This window comes from Anopheles coustani, chromosome 3 (genome assembly GCF_943734705.1).
Source record: "Anopheles coustani chromosome 3, idAnoCousDA_361_x.2, whole genome shotgun sequence".
Classification (NCBI taxonomy): Eukaryota; Metazoa; Arthropoda; class Insecta; order Diptera; family Culicidae; genus Anopheles; species Anopheles coustani.
The window spans coordinates 97,138,630-97,156,576 of record NC_071288.1 but is presented as its reverse complement, the minus strand read 5'-3'; the positions used below and the strand labels follow the sequence as shown (position 1 = coordinate 97,156,576).

General features: G+C 43.8%; 2 protein-coding genes and 1 pseudogene across 2 annotated transcripts; 2 read left to right on the top strand and 1 right to left on the bottom strand.

Annotated features, from left to right (window-relative positions):
- The first annotated feature begins 3,184 nt into the window (after positions 1-3,184).
- LOC131270533 (calpain-A-like) lies at positions 3,185-7,052 on the top strand (annotated as a pseudogene).
- Positions 7,053-8,841: 1,789 nt separating this feature from the next.
- Positions 8,842-14,316, top strand: LOC131272319 (calpain-A-like). The gene is made up of 5 exons (XM_058274008.1): positions 8,842-8,967; positions 11,429-12,955; positions 13,352-13,483; positions 13,812-14,133; positions 14,216-14,316. Exons 1-5 carry the CDS (start codon positions 8,842-8,844, stop codon positions 14,299-14,301), a joined length of 2,193 nt encoding a protein of 730 aa, XP_058129991.1. The 3' UTR covers positions 14,302-14,316.
- A 192-nt stretch (positions 14,317-14,508) lies between these two features.
- Positions 14,509-17,562, bottom strand: LOC131270517 (calpain-B-like). The gene is made up of 4 exons (XM_058272438.1): positions 17,449-17,562; positions 16,276-16,938; positions 14,710-16,201; positions 14,509-14,635 (listed from the first exon to the last, which is right to left on the bottom strand). The coding sequence occupies exons 1-4, from the start codon at positions 17,560-17,562 to the stop codon at positions 14,613-14,615; spliced, it is 2,292 nt and encodes a 763-aa protein (XP_058128421.1). The 3' UTR covers positions 14,509-14,612.
- Between the last annotated feature and the right edge of the window lie 385 nt (positions 17,563-17,947).

Here is a 17,947-nt window from a genome sequence, read left to right as displayed (position 1 = left end):
TATATAAATTAACATATTGTAATCGTAACTTCTTCTTTTGCTTGGCGTAACGACCTTGTTGGTCATGCCTGCCCCGTTAAGGGCTTACGAGACTTTTTCCCTTTGGTGTACGTGGATAGTCAGTCCTCTTCGTACAGGGGAGGGTCCGGTCTCGGTTGAGATTCGAACCCATGCCGTCGAGGTGATGCGTCCCGGCGCTCTTGGGCTGATTGTCTAACTGCTCGGCTGTCGCGGACCGCTACGGTATCTAGACTGTATCAATATGACGAAACTTTACACAATAGATTCGACTGCAATTCGAAGGGATTTGGATCTTAGTAACAGCTTCCGTCCACAAGACTTCCAGGAATGCAGGAAGCAGGAATGAATAAAATGATTGTTGTGTTATAAATTCGTGTGTTTATGTTTTTTATTCTGTTGATTCTCAAATTCGCAACTCATTATGAACATACAGCATACACAAAAAACAAAGACAACAATAGTGGAGACGTGTTGATAAAATACTAGGCGTCTCCATTTAGTTGAAATGCCGAAAATGTAATAAAATTGAAAAATAGACATAAATTGATGAATTCAACAGGCTATATTTTGATTTATCATACAAAGGTCACGCGAAGGGTCGAGAAAACATAAATGAGCCATACATTTTATTCTACCATTTGTATGTTTTGAATGGATGACTGCAAATATTTACAGCGATGTTGATATGTTTATACAACCGGCTAAACCAGTTCGGACAGTTATCGTGCCAATGACCCATCGTTTGGGATCAGGAATGTGATGAGAGCAACTTTGCTTGCTTTTTCACTTTCTTTCACTATTTTGCCTGTTGACAGGTAGGAATGAATTGCATTCTGTATAAAACAAGCAAAAGTTATAAATATTTCATTCGAAAATATTTTGCAAGTAAGCCGTTCATTGACACACACATCAGGAAGCGTTTGGCTTATTTTTAACACCACATCGTCCGTTTGCGAAACGAAACGTTGTCGTTTTTCATCCTGAGTTTATCTGAAACAGATGGTCACCACTTGATGCTGCAAAGGATGGCGGTATTCAAATGTTTCAGCTGCCAATGGGATAGCAGTTTTGTTCTACCATTATATGAACTTAGGAAAAGTTAAGGCTTATTTGTAATTTCTTGTTCAAAACAAAGTATTTTGAAAATGTTACTCCGTGAAACATATTTAACAAACGCAAAACGGTCGATGTTCACACGGCTGTGAATCTATAATGAAAAGGGTGATCGCTATACTAACATATGGCTACCGAAATTTGCCACCCAAGGTTACAACCTTCGAAACAACACCGATATTTCCCATTCTTTGTTGATAGATAGTTCAACACCAACCCAAAGCAATCTGTACGAACTTTGGTAATTTTTAAATATAGTACACGTGCGACGTCACAAAAACACCTTTTTTTGTACAATTTAATACTCCTCATACGTTGCGATGGGTTTCAGCTAACGGTGACCTTTGTTGTTATGTTAGTAATACGATCTTTCGTTTTTTTTACACTAACGCAGCACATATTTTTCAATTTGTACACAAAACTGTCACCTTCACAGAAGTTCAAAGCCGAAAACGGCGCAATTTTTAAATGATCGACGCTATAACCTACTGCAAAGGAAAAGCGTGTGACCGGAGTCGACCTGAAGGCAAAGATAAAATTCAAAACCAAGCCGGTATGACACGCCCCTCAAACGAGATCCAATGTTTTGCAACGATCAAAATTCGCAGAATTTGAGTCGACAGGGTATGTCTTGTATTTTCGAGGCGGAAATCTGTTCAACCAAAACACCGACGGTGTACCGTGTGCACTTCTCCCGAGGGACGGTACGAAAAGACAGCAACAATTTATGACAGTCGTGTGTCGTCGGTTAGCTTTATGCGGCACTTTCTCAACGCCATAACATGCGAATTAATGCTGCCTGCGATCGGTGGGTGGAAAGAACGAAACAAACGATATTTTATGAGCTTTCTCCTGAAGCATCTAATGGTTTAGAATGAGAGAAAGATTAAGGCCTCTGTAGACGTAGTACCGTAGCAAGTAGACGTTTGTAATCTGTTTACCTTTTAGGGATAAAACCAATCTATTAGATAAAATGCTAACCCTTCTAAATACGAAAACAGTGAAATAAATTCTGTTGACTCGTGACAACATTTTCAAACTAGCAAAAACCAAAACTCTATGCAAAATTGTTCACTTATCTTCCAAACCCACGTGAATGTGTACAGGTATCTTAATCGTTTTATTTTCGAATTCATTAACATCGCTATCCCGTTTCGCTGACGCTTCCCTGACGCCGGTTACAAAATCGGAGTGGACAAAAATTTATGACCTACACTCCAACCTCCCATGCTATTTTTGTTTTTTCTTTCATGCGATCTTTCACTTCCTGTGTTTCACTCAAATTGGTTGTGGTTTTATTTTGGCTATGTTGCTCGCATTCATTATTGGTTAACCATCGTACCCGAGGATGATTGCTCTTGATTTTTATTGGTATAGTATTATTTTATATATTTGGACAAATTTGTTCATATGGTAAAGTAAAAACCAATCGTATTATTATATAAATTTTATACTCGAACTTTATCGTACACTTTCATCAGTGTTTTGCAATGTTTAAGTAATAACAAAGAAACAACGCTAAGCCATTTCCAATTTGATAAAATTTATATAAAAAAGACAAGAAAGCTTCTGCAGATCTGCTGGGTTTGGTAGATATTCCCCTTAGAAACTCGATCAAATCAAGAAATTCTTCAAACGAAAATGAGGAAGAACCAAAGCAAAAGGCAAGAAAAGAAAAACAAACGGCGGCAATCATTTGAGCCGGTTCTCTATCTCCCCAGCTGCAGAAAACCGGCCGAAATTTCGGATCCCGCCTCGTCCTGTCGCATAAATAATGCCCCACCACCGAAAAGTGTGTGCAAAAACCGAAAGATCGCAACATTTTTTGTTTTTTCTTTCTTTTCGCAACCGTCCTGGTACATAAAGGCCGATTCTGGCGGACCGCGATCCCATTAGTTCCACAGCTTACGGCTGATGGTGTTGCGTTCGGTTGACCTTCGAAGAGATTCTGCTAGTTAGAGGCTCAAAGTAGAAGTTAAGTGCTGATCTAGTTGCACTACTATCATCTATTGTTTCGATTGGAATCTACGTACGATCAGCACCTGAGAAAATGCCGATTGTATCCCGGGCTGTAAACAAACCGGCCGAGGTGAATGGCTCTAAGGCGAAGGCTGAAGCAGCCGTAAAGAAAGATACGAAGACCGGAACAACACTGCATCAATCTAAGTCGAAGTTCTACCCGGTGAAATTCGATAACGAAGGTGTAAGTAACCAAAAAAGTGCCATTAATTAATCTTTTACAATGATGAGGTGTAGAGGTGGATGGAAATGTAGACATGGATATTGAAAGCTATGGTAATGGAATTAATCATTCTAGCCTATTACGTAAATTCATGAGATGGCCAAAAGCATTATATTGCAATTTTCGATTGTTAGAAATGGGTGCTTCGTGAAGGAACTCCTAATCCCTTGATGACTTTTACTGGAAAGTTCGACGAAAAAAAGCGTATAAAAATGTACAAGTATTCAGTGATTTGATAAGGCAAGGAGGAACCTCTTCGTTATTGGGTTGTGGTTGTGCCGGATGCAATCTTTGTCGTGCAAACAAGGCAATTAAACTAGATGATTGAGTGGTTAAATGTGTTTATGCGTTCCTAGAAGTGTCTGTTGTCGTACCATCCGAGCACCAAGTTGAAATTTGCGAAAATTAAAAGAATGAAAAAATGGACGAAGATGTCCGATGGTGGATTTAAATTTAGCCTGTGCCAAAAGATTTTTCACGAGATCTGATATTTAATGATAAAAAAGATGATCCGTACCGAATGTTTTCCAATGAAACCCTTTTCTTGTGTCCGATAAAAACAAACTCGTATACAAGTATAACTATGTATAAATTTAAGTAATGTTCTAACAATAATTTGAGATGAAACCCACTGGTACCCGGCGCAGCGATACAGTTCTATTTAAAAATACAATTCGATTATACTTTTAAAGTAAAAAACCCAAATATTGTGTTAGCGATACTTCAATAGTTTCAATTTATAGCAGTTTCATCTTTTTTTGTAGCACTTTATTTTTTAACGTAAGATTAACTTCATTTTTCACAACAATAGCGAAACTTGCAAAAGCTAAAGAACAGCTGAACTTAACCAACACCGAAAAAAATTCTGAGTATAACACATGCCGATAATATAATTTCGAAAAAAGATTTTTTATAAAATCCGACACTTTTCCCGGTTTTTAAATGCGCAACAATAACTATCGAGTATTAACATTTATGGCTCTCTATCCTTTATTGTAGATTTATTTCCTGAAGCCCGACCCAAGTGAGCCACCGCTGCCGGGAGTCCAGGAATACTACCGCCTGCGCGAAGAATGCCTCAGCAAGGGGACGCTCTTCGAGGATCCAGACTTTCCAGCGGATGAGTCTTCTATCCACCTGATGCCCACGCCTTGCAACCACTCGCACTTCGAATGGCTGCGACCACAGGAAATCGATCCCAATGCGATCTTTGCCAACGAGGGATTTTCCCGTTTCGCTGTCAAACAAGGGGCACTGGGAGATTGCTGGTTGTTGGCGGCCGCTGCAAACTTAACGATTTTCCCACAGCTTTTCCACCGGGTCGTTCCGGAGGATAATGATATGATCAGGGGTGGACGCAAGGGTGTCGACTATGCCGGCATCTTCCATTTTCGTTTCTGGCGCTTCGGTCAGTGGTATGACGTAGTCATTGACGATCGACTGCCAACGCAAAACGGTCAACTGGTGTATATCAAGTCTACGCAGCACGAGTTCTGGAGCGCTCTGCTAGAGAAAGCATATGCGAAGCTTTTCGGTACATACGAAGCGCTGGTTGGTGGATCGGCCAGTGAGGCTATGGAGGACTTCACCGGCGGTGTAACAGAGATGTACCAAATGAAGGATGCTCCTGAAAATCTGTATGAAATAATCGAGCATGGCTGCAATGCTTACGCCATGTTTGCTTGTTCTTTGAAGGTTCGTCCTGGTCAAAAACCAGAAGATCCAACGCCGGAAGGGCTTATCACCGGGCACGCCTACTCCATCACGAAAGCGTTGGAGGTGGATATTAAAACCCCTAAGTTTCAGGGTAAGGTAAAACTATTGCGTTTGCGCAATCCGTGGGGAAATTCGGCCGAATGGAATGGGGCCTGGTCGGACCAGAGTTCCGAATGGAAGTTCATAGACGAAGCCACCAAAAAGAAGATGGGACTTACGTTTGCGAACGATGGTGAGTTCTGGATGTCCTTTGCGGACTTTAAAAGCCAGTTCGACAAGCTCGAGATGTGCCATCTGACTCCGGATTGTCCGATTGTGAGAGACTCCGAAGGTACCTTCAAATGGAAGACATCAGCCTTCGAGGGCGAATGGGTCCGGGGAAGTACGGCTGGCGGTTGTAGGAACTACATGAGCACTTTCTGGCGCAATCCGCAGTACTTGATAGATATAGCCAAGCCCGAGGAAGGACAGGACCAAAGCACGGTGATCGTATCTCTGATCCAGAAGAACCGTCGTTCCAAGAGGAACAAAGGAATCAATTGCCTGCCAATCGGCTACGCGCTCTACAAGGTCGATCCAAAAGATATTCAGCAGCAAAAACCTCTAACTGCAGAGTTTTTCAATCGCGACGATAATGGATCTACGACATTCATCAATCTGCGTGAAAATACATCCCGGTTCCAGGTCGAGCCTGGTACCTACGTTATCGTGCCGTCAACCTTCAACCAACACCAGGAAGGAGAATTTTTGATTCGGGTCTTTTCTGAGACTCCCAACAGTATGCTGGAAAATGACAGCCCTGTTGGCCTTAATGAACCAAAGGTAGGAATCCAATTGAACGTTAACGCCTTATCCACATCGGGCATTTTGTCTTCTATACTTGTTCCACATTATACCGCAACTCTACCTTTTTGGTACATAACTCCATAGAAATGTTTTACATAATATCCTCTGCATGTATTAGTAAATAACTGCCTGTATAAAATTCTTTAATTCTTACATAACACCAACTAGCCGGGTTCCACCCAGGATCCATCAGGCAAAGTAAGTTCTCGCAGAATGAGCATGGGATTGGTTCTAGCGTTAACACTCTGCCGAGCGAGTAAAATGTGCTTGTAACCAACCGAAAAAAAAAAGTTTCTTGAGTTCTAATCTTCGCGCTTGGACTGTTTGTAGGATATCGACACGGAAGAATTCAAGAAAGAGTTGGTTTCAATGGAGAAGCTGTTCCACGATGTGGCTGGAGAGGATGGCGAAGTAGACTGGATGGAGCTGAAGATGTTGTTGGATCGTGCCTTTGAGAATGACATTGCCAAGGCGGCGGAAGGAATTACAAAACTGTATCAGGGTAAAGGCACGGATCCAGGTCTAGAGAAGCAGGAAGTAATGCTTGAGCGAGGTAAGATCTAAACATCAACGCTGGGATTGTTATCGTTCGCTATGTTATGTCATCATCTTCACTTACAGCCTACCTTACCGACCATGGCTTCTCTAAGGATGCCTGCCGTTCGATGGTAGCTATGTTGGATGCAGATGGGTCGGGCAAGCTGGGATTCAGCGAATTCCAGAAGCTCCTGAACGACATTGCTCGCTGGAAGGCTATCTTCAAGGAGTACGATTTCGATCACAACGGACACCTTAGTCCATTTGAGCTGCGAACAGCGCTGGAGTCGGCCGGCTTCACTCTAAACAACCATATCATTAACAAACTGATGCACCGTTATAGCTCGAAAGAGGGTCAGATCTGGTTCGACGATTTTATCACCTGTGCCGTCAAAATCCGCACCATGTTCGGTAAGATAGAATCACGTGTACAACAATGTTTACCGTTGGGGATATTTATCAAACTTGCATCGATTTCTTCCCCTACATAGATATCTTCAACACCCGAGACAAAAACAACAAGAAGGAAATTTCCTTTAAGCTGGAAGAATGGATTTCGCAAACGATTTACTCATAAGAAGATGTGTTGCGTGTGGCTTGATCACTGTAGAGCGCCGTCATTCGAAGAGCTGCTGATGAACTAAGATTAACGATTCTATCAAGTTAGCCAGACAATACTAAAACAATGTTTAAGATCATAACAATATCAGTTGGTATATGATTTGCATTGTCCACATTCTACAATGAGTTAGTACTCTAACAATAGTTTACATTTGGTGTACATTTACTAACCGGATTTGGTACAAGGGATCTTCAATAATAATTATTGAAGGAAATGTCACATATTTTTTTTATTTTGTTGAATAAAAATTCTTCTTCGCACATCAACTAGGGCATGAACGATAGATTTTTCCTTCACTTAAATGAATCGTTCGATGAAACAAACTCGGTGATTTTGTTGTTCTCTCCCAGATTGAATTCCTACTGTGTTTCGAAGCAACAAACATGTGTTTCACTGTCTGGCAAACAAACGGAAAACTCTTGTTTTAATGTGTTCCTGGTGACGGCATTTTAAATATAGGACACATGTTCCGCCATATGCCGTGGGTTGGCCTTTTTTACGACAACGATTTATTTATTTCCTGTATTCACTTCGATCCTGTCCCTTTTGGGTTCAGACTGTCTCCAGATGGGTATATTTGTTCCGAAATACCTGACCTTCGCATTTCGCAGATGGCTATAGCGCTTATTTATGTACTCTGCGGTACAATATGATGTTTTATATTCACCTGCATCTCTAAAATCAACATAAACTACGACAAATTACTAAGTTGATAAAGGTTCATAGGGAGGGAAAGTTCATTCACCTCGGGTTTTCACAAATGTTTCTAGGGTAAATCGATAGAAATTAATCAAATTTCAAGGGCACGTCAACACGTCGCCAACATCATGGCTCCTCCTTGGAAAGCCGGTAGCCAACAAAACGCAGGGAAATGGATTCATACAAAAAAGTCTCCTACCCGCGGGCCATATTTTCTATGTTTTATGCGGCGCCAGAAACGCGACCAACACAGACAAAACAACACCAACCGGGTTGACCGTGACCGTGAAGCTGTTCGCCTAGGGGTGCGGGAAAATCCGGGGAAAAGAAGATAGAGTGCGCGTGACAGTCATTCCTGGTTGCTTCACGTTGGACAGCAGTGACGTAAAGGGAATCATCTTTTCACGAAAGAAAAATAGTACGATTTAAATAAATAACATATTTTGTGGCAATAATGGTTTCCAGTTCCAATAAATAATCAAAATTTACTAATTTCTATGCTGTTGCATGGTAGAACCCTCCCTTCAAAACAATCAACCAAATCAGGAACCGCAGCGTTCTGTGTTTTGTGCTTCGAATAAAAATACGTCCATCAAGTGAATGCAAAAGGGAGACCGAAAATTAAAACTAACAAAAAACGAATCCGGTACACACCGCACTACAATCTCCCAGCTTCAATCGGCGTCTGGGATTTTGGCGACCAGCAGACCCCGACCGGTCCTCACGCTGGCGTCCGCGTATTATCCATCATTCGCACAATGGAGTTGCCTGCCTGAGCCAAAGCGTGCGTCCCAGTAGCTCCAACACAAACCCCAACAACTGCCCTTCGTGAACCGAAGACGAACGAAATCGCGCTTACGATCGTAGAAGGCGACGCGCGAACCGTCAGTTCAACATTGCACGGTGGCGCGTTCAGTTCGCTTCCGCGGGTTACGTGGTGGCGCACGTGTTGTATAGAAATTTTGCGCGAGCTTAGCAGCAGCTTTGGAGCAGTACTTTCCGAAGGGCTGGGAAATCCGCGAAATATTCGTCACCGGCTGGAAAAATGCCCGTTCTAACGCGCAGCAATCGGCCGGAGGAGCTGTTCAAAGGTTCGAATGGAACGACGATCAAACCGACGCTCCACCAATCGCGAACCCGTTTCCTTCCGGTGGAGTTTGATCGCAATGGTGTAAGTGTTTTCGGAAATTTTAAGAAGAAAATAAACCCTCTTTGTGGTAAATAAAGCAGGGTAATATTGTGAAAACATATTATTAACACCAGCACAACAGTACAATTGTTCCCATTATCTTCTCTTAAAAAACGCGTCGAATGAGTTGCAAATATGTCGATCTACTAGGAACAGTGTCGTTTCTTTGTCGAGGAAAAATGGGGAACACGGAGTAGCTGTATAGCCGTGGTTATGTTTAAATATAGACTGTGCCAAACGTCCCAGCGTTCTAGGACATCTTCCCAAAAAAATAATTTTTGGTCCCATTTCCAACAATTTTCCCAACGTGCACACATGTCCGTTGCACTGTGCCAATCATGAAAAACACATACGAAAATCCTGTGCTAAGTGACCGTTGCAAACTGCGGTTTTCTCTCCCCACCTGGGGTCTAATTGCGCGCGATGTGATACCAATTAGATTGTGCTGTAATAAAATGGAAAAAAAAAACAACGAACGCCGACACAAACTGACCTTCGAAAATCGGCGACCGTGACCGGCAACAACTAGGAAGCATCGCTCGAGAGCATGTCACGACCGTCAGAAAGAGTTCTTCGTGGTCTCGATACCATGAACCGTATTCTGCGATAATGTGGCCTCATCGTGAGATTGTGAGGGCACCGAAATGTTTATGTACTCTTTGTTTTTTTTTTCATATACATATATATTCGGTGCCTGTACGTTGATACTGGTTTTGTTTTTTCTTAATTCACCCTTTTCTCACTTCCTTGCCACCACCGTGAAGATCCCATTTGCCTTTCTGAATGGCGGGAAAAACAAAAACCCTGTCAAGAACCGGTTTTCTCCGGGTTGGCTTTGTTATTTGGACCTTTTTGAGAGCAGTTGATTCTTCTGCATGTTGGCCATGTTTCGCGATAGCCTTGTGGTTTGGCAAACATCAAACCCTTCTGTGTTGCCACTACGCTTTGCGTTTCTTGTTTAATAAAGCCCGTCTTATCAGTCGTTCATTTTTGAGGCAAGTTTAGTAGTTACATTTGCCTTTTGCTTGCACTGACGTCCATCACGAACGAACTAGGTTTCGCTAACCGATCGATACATTTTTATTGGTTGGTAAAGTTATCTACTAGATAGCAACTTTGTTCCCGATAGGTCTCACTGTATGAGTTCAATTTCTTTTATAAAATAATTGAACGTTGTCTATGTCAAATCCTTCTAAATTTATAAATTTGTAAAACGATTGATTCGATGTACATAAGAATCTTTTTACTCATTAACATAAATAACTGCACAATAATCCGAACATATTGTCGTGCGTGACTCACCGCCACGATAAGCCGATAGTGGTAGTTACATTAAAGTGGTATGACCACAAAAAATGCTGTATCCTATATTCGTGATAAGCAATAGCGCAAACAAGAGATATTTTTTCCCTCGAAACCCCTTATGACATTGTGAAATACATCAACATTTACATGTCGATGACGCTTTTGGGGTTCTTTGTGATAAAGCAACTTTTTCCTATGTTGTAAACAAACAAAGAAGCAAAACAAGGAAATTTAGGTTCTCTTCCCCAGCGAAACCAATCGGTTATCATCACTTAGCGAAGCATGATGCTCGTGGAACAATGTGTTAGCGTTAATGTGAGGAGTTAATTAAACCTAAGCGCTTCTGTGCACAATCCAAGGTTATGCTCCTGTTTTTATTATTTCATGCAAATCAGTAAAACAAAACTTGATTACAGACACTCTGGAAGTTTCATTTAACACGCTTTCGTAAGTTCGTGCACTTTGTTGTCTCGACTACGGACTACGAATGGATCGATATTTTTTACGGTTGAATCATCAGACATAACTTGCTCCAACTAACAAATTTAACATCGCTGGAATTGGAAGTAATAATAATCCATCATCCATTCAGGTGTCTTTGTGGTAGGTCATGAAAAATTGGTATTTTAATTATAGCAGCTATTACTGTAAATTTATTATCGTTAGAACCGAGTGCTGCAAGATGGGAAAAAATGTATCTCGATTCTCTAGCAGAACGGACAATGAATCAAGTGGAGACACTTAGACGCATAGACAGACAACAAGACTTCGTGCTTTCGTTCGGTGGCAGACTAATCCAAACGACTGCGAATGATGTGAATCTATTAACATCTCCTTTTTCATTCAATAGCGAATACCGACTAGCGACGACCGTCTTGTTCCATTTTGACCTTGGGTTATACATTCGATGATACGAGGATGGGAAGTCTCAGGCGGGAATTGTAACCGGAACAGAATGGCCATACCATGGCGTTTAGCGTAATTGAATTGAGTAAAATGGACCGTGACACTCCCCGCGAAAATGGTGGGACGCACCTTATTTACCGGCAATTATTTTATTACATTTGAAGCTTAACAAACCCGCTGGGAATTACAGCAACTTCATTCATCATTGCAATTCATTATGTTACTTTTTTAGAAGCTGTACGCAAAACCGGATCCAGACCGACCCGCGCACATTCAGGACTACTATAAGCTACGTACGGAATGCCTTCGCAACAGGACGCTTTTCGAGGATCCCGAGTTCCTCGCTGACGACTCTTCGCTCTATATCCCGGACGATTTGAGCTCACCGTCCCCTTACAAGTGGCTACGTCCACATGAAATCAGCCCCGAGGCGGTATTCGTCTCCGATGGATTCTCGCGCTTCGACATCCAACAAGGAGAACTTGGGGACTGCTGGTTGCTGGCGGCCGCCGCCAATCTGACGATTTTCCCGGTGCTCTTCAACCGAGTCGTGCCGGAGGATAATGATGCGATTAAGGGTGGCCGAAAAGGCGTGGACTATGCGGGCATCTTCCATTTTCGCTTCTGGCGTTTCGGCCAGTGGTACGATGTGGTAGTCGACGATCGGCTACCGACGTATCGCGGCAAGCTGGTCTATATCAAGTCATCCACGCAGAACGAATTCTGGAGCGCCCTGCTGGAGAAGGCGTACGCAAAGCTGTTTGGTTCATATCAAGCACTGATCGGGGGCTCGGCCAGTGAGGCAATGGAGGACTTCACCGGCGGACTTACGGAAGCCTACGATATGAAGGAGGTGCCGAAGAACCTATTCGAGATGATTGGGAAGGGCTGCCAAAGTTACGCCATGTTTTCGTGCAGTATTCCAGCACCACCCCGCGAGATGGAGATTACGACGGCTCAGGGACTGGTCAAGGGTCACGCGTACTCGATCACGAAAGCGCAAGCGGTGGACATCGAGACACCACGGGTGAAGGGAAAGATCCAGCTGCTCCGCCTGCGCAATCCGTGGGGAAACCATAACGAATGGAACGGTGCCTGGTCGGACAAAAGTGCCGAGTGGCGTTATATTTCGGAAGAGTCCAAAACCGCGCTGGGCCTTACTTTTGAGGTAGACGGCGAGTTCTGGATGTCGTATCCTGACTTCCTCAAGTACTTCGAGCGCGTGGAGATGTGTCACCTTAGCCCAGATTGTCCAATCGCGCAGCAGCAAGGACGGTTCGCCTGGAAGCAGTCGTCCTTCGAAGGCGAATGGGTACGGGGAAGTACGGCCGGGGGTTGTCGCAACTTTCCGGACACTTTCTGGCACAACCCACAGTACATTGTCAACCTCGAGGATCCGGACGAGGACGATGACGAGCAACAGTGTACGATGATCGTGTCACTGATCCAGAAGAACCGTCGTTCGAAACGCAATAAAGGAATCGAGTGCCTAACCATCGGTTTCGCTGTTTATCGCGTGGAACTGACCGATCTAAAGCAGAAGCCACTGCCAAAATCATTTTTCATAAATCAATTATCGGCCGCGAAATCTACGTTCATTAATATGCGTGAGGTAACGTGCCGCTTCAGATTTAACCCGGGCATGTACGTCATCGTGCCGTCAACCTACGACCCGAACGAGGAGGGCGAGTTTATGATCCGAGTGTTTTCCGAGACAGCCAGCAACATGAAGGAAAATGACAGCACTATCGGTGTTGGTGTGCCAATGGTGAGTATTGGGATGGGCGGTGATTTTTTTTTGTACTTTCTTATTCCGGCATGAGTTAGTTTGGCAGCTCGTGAATGAACTGATCAAAGGATCGCTATTAGTTTGCACCACACGGCAGTTGCCTTCCACTCAGATAGTTTTTGATTAGTTACCAGCACCAGCAAAGGCATGTTTTAGATGCATCTAGTATATTGCACTCTTTTTGTAAATAACATCATTGTTAAAGGATCGCAACCCAAAACTGCCTGTCCCTGTCCGCCCGCCTCAGAAACCAGAAGCGAACGTAAGTTTTTGTCTTGATAGTAGAAGCATGAGTACGCTTGAAGCATGGCAAAATAAAAGCAATAGTGAAAGGCAATCGATAAACTGGTTGACTTCCACACGTAGGATCTCGAATCTTCGGTAACGGATGCGCAAAGGATGACAATGGAGCGTCTGTTCGTAGAGGTGGCAGGAGAGGATGGCGAGGTGGATTGGATGGAACTGAAACTGGTGCTCGATCGCTGTTTCCGGGAGGACATCGTGAAGGCATCTCGAGGAATCTCACAAACCTACCAAACCCGAGCCACGCCACCGGAGAAAGGGGAACCTTCCGTACAAGAACCCACGTCGATGCAAGCAGATATCTGTGGATTGTGGACGATGCTCCAGAAATTCATTCTAAACTTTGCTGGCGGAGATAACCGACATGTAGCAAGCAATGCTACAACCACGACGGAACAGGATGAGCTTATTCGTAGTGAGCATGTTCCAACAGTGCACGGTAATTGTCCACCTTCTATCTAAAAGTTAGGTATGTTCGTTACCAACTGCATCAATTCCTATGTATTACTTCGTTACAGCTGACCTGACGAACTCTGGCTTTTCGAAGGACGCCTGTCGATCGATGGTAGCAATGTTGGACGATGACGGATCGGGCAAACTGGGCCTAATCGAGTTTCAGAAGCTACTGACAGACATTGCCCGCTGGAAGGCCGTCTTTAAGCAGTATGACACCAATCAGAGTGGACATCTCAACCCGTTTGAGCTTCGGTCAGCCTTGCAGTCGGCAGGATATACGCTGAACAATCATATTGTGAATATGCTGATGCATCGGTACGGGTCGAAGGAGGCTGAAATCTGGTTCGATGATTTTATTACTTGTGCTGTTAAGATCCGCACCATGTTCGGTGAGTTTAAGCTGAATTTCCCTACCACTTCTTTCAAGTGGTCCTTCACTTAACGTTGTGCTTTGCCCTCCGATGATTGCAGATATTTTCCGAGCACGAGATGTCTTTAAACGCAATGAAGCGAAGTTTACACTAGAGGAATGGATAGTGAAAACCATCTACTCGTGAAGTGGCCAAAAAATCATAAAACCCTCAGGGAGGCTTCTGAAGTGAAGCAACCAGATGAAGGTTTGGTGAGTGAAGCATAAGATTCTAGATTAAGTTTTAATTTATATTGTTATAAATTGGTGGTTTACATTACAACAACAGTCTCTGCATTGGTTTGATCTGTTCATAAACAAATAAAGCCTTACACCGTGATGTTCGAGAAATATTTGTTTTTATTCGGAATAAAGGATTAAAAATGGTGGGATGGGAAAGTAGAATAGGTTATTTTATTTTGTAGAAGTACGCAGATTCATAGCTGTTTTCAACGACGTTCAAGGTTTTTGATGAACGACATCTGCAATAAAATCATTCAAAACAAACATACACTGTTTTACGTTTTTATATAACAAAGTTTGGATTCAAACTTACCGATCGCATGTCGACATTCTGCAGCGCACAGGACGAAATCGATTAATTCGATCTGGGCTCGGTCAAGCTTTTCGACCTGTCGCAACACTTTGCACAGTATTCGGTTGTTTATGTTGAAACCTGAAGACCGCAATGCACTTCGCAGTTCCTTGCGATCTAGTTCACCACTGCCATCCGTATCGTACAGCCTGAAGACGCATTCCCACTGGTACACATCGCGCACGATCGTACGAAATTGATCGTATCCGAGGACCTTTTCGTCGCCTGTACGAGATATCAGCAATTTGGTGATTTGCTCTAGCTCTACTCGGCGTGAATTGTCATCTTGTTCAAGTAAATTGCCGATAGATTGTGCCTCACGTCTGCGATGTATCGAATGTAGCCAGAAGCAGGAGCATATTTGTTGCAGGTAGGAAAAGATCTTTCTCCAAGGGGAGGAAGCAGCACGTTTGGAGTGTGTAGCATTCAAGTCCTTCTTATTTGTTGAGCCACAAGTGGTCCGATAGAAGAAGTGTTTCCACAGGATCTCTTGTAGCCTATGCTGATCGATTCGTTGTTTCGAGTCGGTCAGATTGTAGAATGCATCCGCCAGCAATGGCCACCTCGGTGAGTCGAACAGTTGATTCTGCTCGGGGACACGATCGTCGATCGTGCCAAAGCATAGAATGGCATCGTTTTCATGTAGTGTGTTTCCCTGCGTGGTGAAGATGCGCAGCAAGAACTCGCCTTCCTCCCTTGGCTCGAACGTCGATGGAATGACAAGGTACAGTCCAGGATCCAGGTTTAACCGACAGCTCACCTCACGCGCGTTAATGTAGATGGATCTACCAACGATGGCGTGGTCACTGTTCTTGAAGAACTCCATCGGTACCGGTTTCTGACGGAGATCCTCTCTCGTCACGCGATACACGATGAAACCAATCGTGAGACTGGGGAGTGCATCGATCCGGCGAAACTTTTGGCTTAACGCAATAACCACGGACGAACTGGAAGTGCTTTGCTGAACGTTGACCGTGTACTGCGGATTCAGTGAAAACGTTTCCAGGAAGGTCACGTTACCACCGGCGGTTGTGTCACATATCCATTGGCCATCGAGGGAGCTCACCTGCCAGCGAAAGATACTTTGCGATGGTACTTCATCTGACTCGCCCTCCTCGATACTGTGCAGTTCCGGCGAGAGATGGCAGACCTCCAATCGGTCAAAGTATTTGATGAAATCATTCAGCTCGATCCAAAACTCGCCATCGTTCTCGATCGTCAAACCCATTCGTTTGCGTTCTCGAGCATCGATTGCATTCCACTCGCGAGATTTGTCGCTCCAGCGGCCATTCCATTCTCCTCCCATACCCCACGGATTGCGCACCCGTAGCAGTCTTACCGAAGATGTACCCTCACTGTGCAGGCCCTCGATCGTGTGAACTTTGGAAATGGAGTACGCGTGGCCTCGCAGGAGTCCTTCGCCAGTAGGGATAGTTTCCCCCGATGGATCACTCTGCCAGAATGTAGAAAATTTTATTATCAAATTGCGACAAACAACCACAAACAATCAAACCTCGTCCTGCTAACCTTTAAATTGCAAGCAAACAGAGATCCCAGCTCAAAACCGCCACATAGAATATCCCACAGCTGCTCCTCCTTTCCAATAATCTTTTTAGGATTGAAAAACTCAGTCAGACCTCCCGTAAGATCCTGCATCGCCTCCCGCGCTGTTCCGCCATCGAGCGCCCCAAAGGATCCGTAAAACTTCGCGTACGCTTTCTCCAGTAAAGCGCTCCAGAACTCGTTCCGACTGGCAGATCGTCCGAAAATCAGCTTCCCATCGGCATCCGTCGGCAGTCTGTCATCGATCACCACCTCAACCCACTGGCCGAACTGCCAGAAGCGGAAATGAAATATTCCCGCGTACTGGTCACCCTCGAATCCATTATCTTCCGGAATGACCCGCTTGAACAGCCACGGGTGAGCAGTTAGGTTGGCGGCAGCCGTTAACAACCAACAATCGTTCAACGCACCCTGGCAGATGTCGAACCGTGACGCACCATCTACGAAGAATCGCGCCTTGGGGGTGATATCGTGCGGCCTCCGCCAACGGACGTTGGCGATGTTCGGCATCGCAAGGGAACGTTCGGTCGCGGGAAAGTCCGGGTCTTTGAAAAGGGTTTTTTGAGCAAGACATTCTTGCCTTAAATGATAGAAGTTTTGGTACTGATTCGATGCTTCGTATATGGCCTATGTGGAGACAAAGAAAAATCAGTTATTTTTATTCGCTTATCAAAGGAAATGCCTGATGATTAGTTTTTTCTATAATACGAATGTTTTTATTTTTTCAATGGAACTATCGTTCAAATATGTTTAATATCGTTCAAATATGTTTAATAATAAAAACACATGAATCACCATCGCGATTATCAATGGTATGGAATGCGCTTCAGTTGACTGTTCGCGAAACAGCTGTTCATATTTCAAACATAAAGAAGGGAAATTCCTTTTTGTTTTTTTCGTATCATCCGTCACAATGTTTTACAGCTTGAATTAAATGAAATGAATTAGTTCCAACTAAAACAAAACCAAAACCTGTGAAAAACAGGATAGTCCAACACTGATGACCTTTTCAAGGACCCGAGGAGCACCCCGTGATTGACAAAACTGTTTGGTGATAACGATTCCCCTCCTTGTTCTGCTTACGATGGAATTTACAACATGTTTAACACACTTTCTTATAGCAATATTTTATATTACCTCGTCGTTTCTGAATGTAACAGGCATAAACCGTGACCCCGTCGATACCCTGTCGAACACATGGCCCTTCTGCTTAGATTCGTCACTACTTTTAAATGGATCGTTGGGAGCCATGCTTGCAACAGGTGCAGACTTATCGGCCATGGCCACGCTTAACTTTAATTTGCCACACCAGAAACACTCACTGCTTGGGCACTTACATAGGGAACTTAATAGATAATTTAACCTCTGCTCATTCAAAGGTGCTAACAGCTTTTCCTTTGATTAACCAGCGCTTTCTGATATCGATCGTCTAACGCGTGTCTCGTGGCAAGTTTTTTGTTCACTTGTTTCTTGGCACCTCACTTGACTGGGTCATACGTTACGGGTCGAGAGAGCAGCTTGTGGATGAGATCGTATCCGCGGTTATTGTCGTTCTTGTTTTCGTTACGGTACGGTTCCAACTGATGTAAATTCACACACAATATTGGCTTTACGCGGACGCGCGATTCCTTATCGC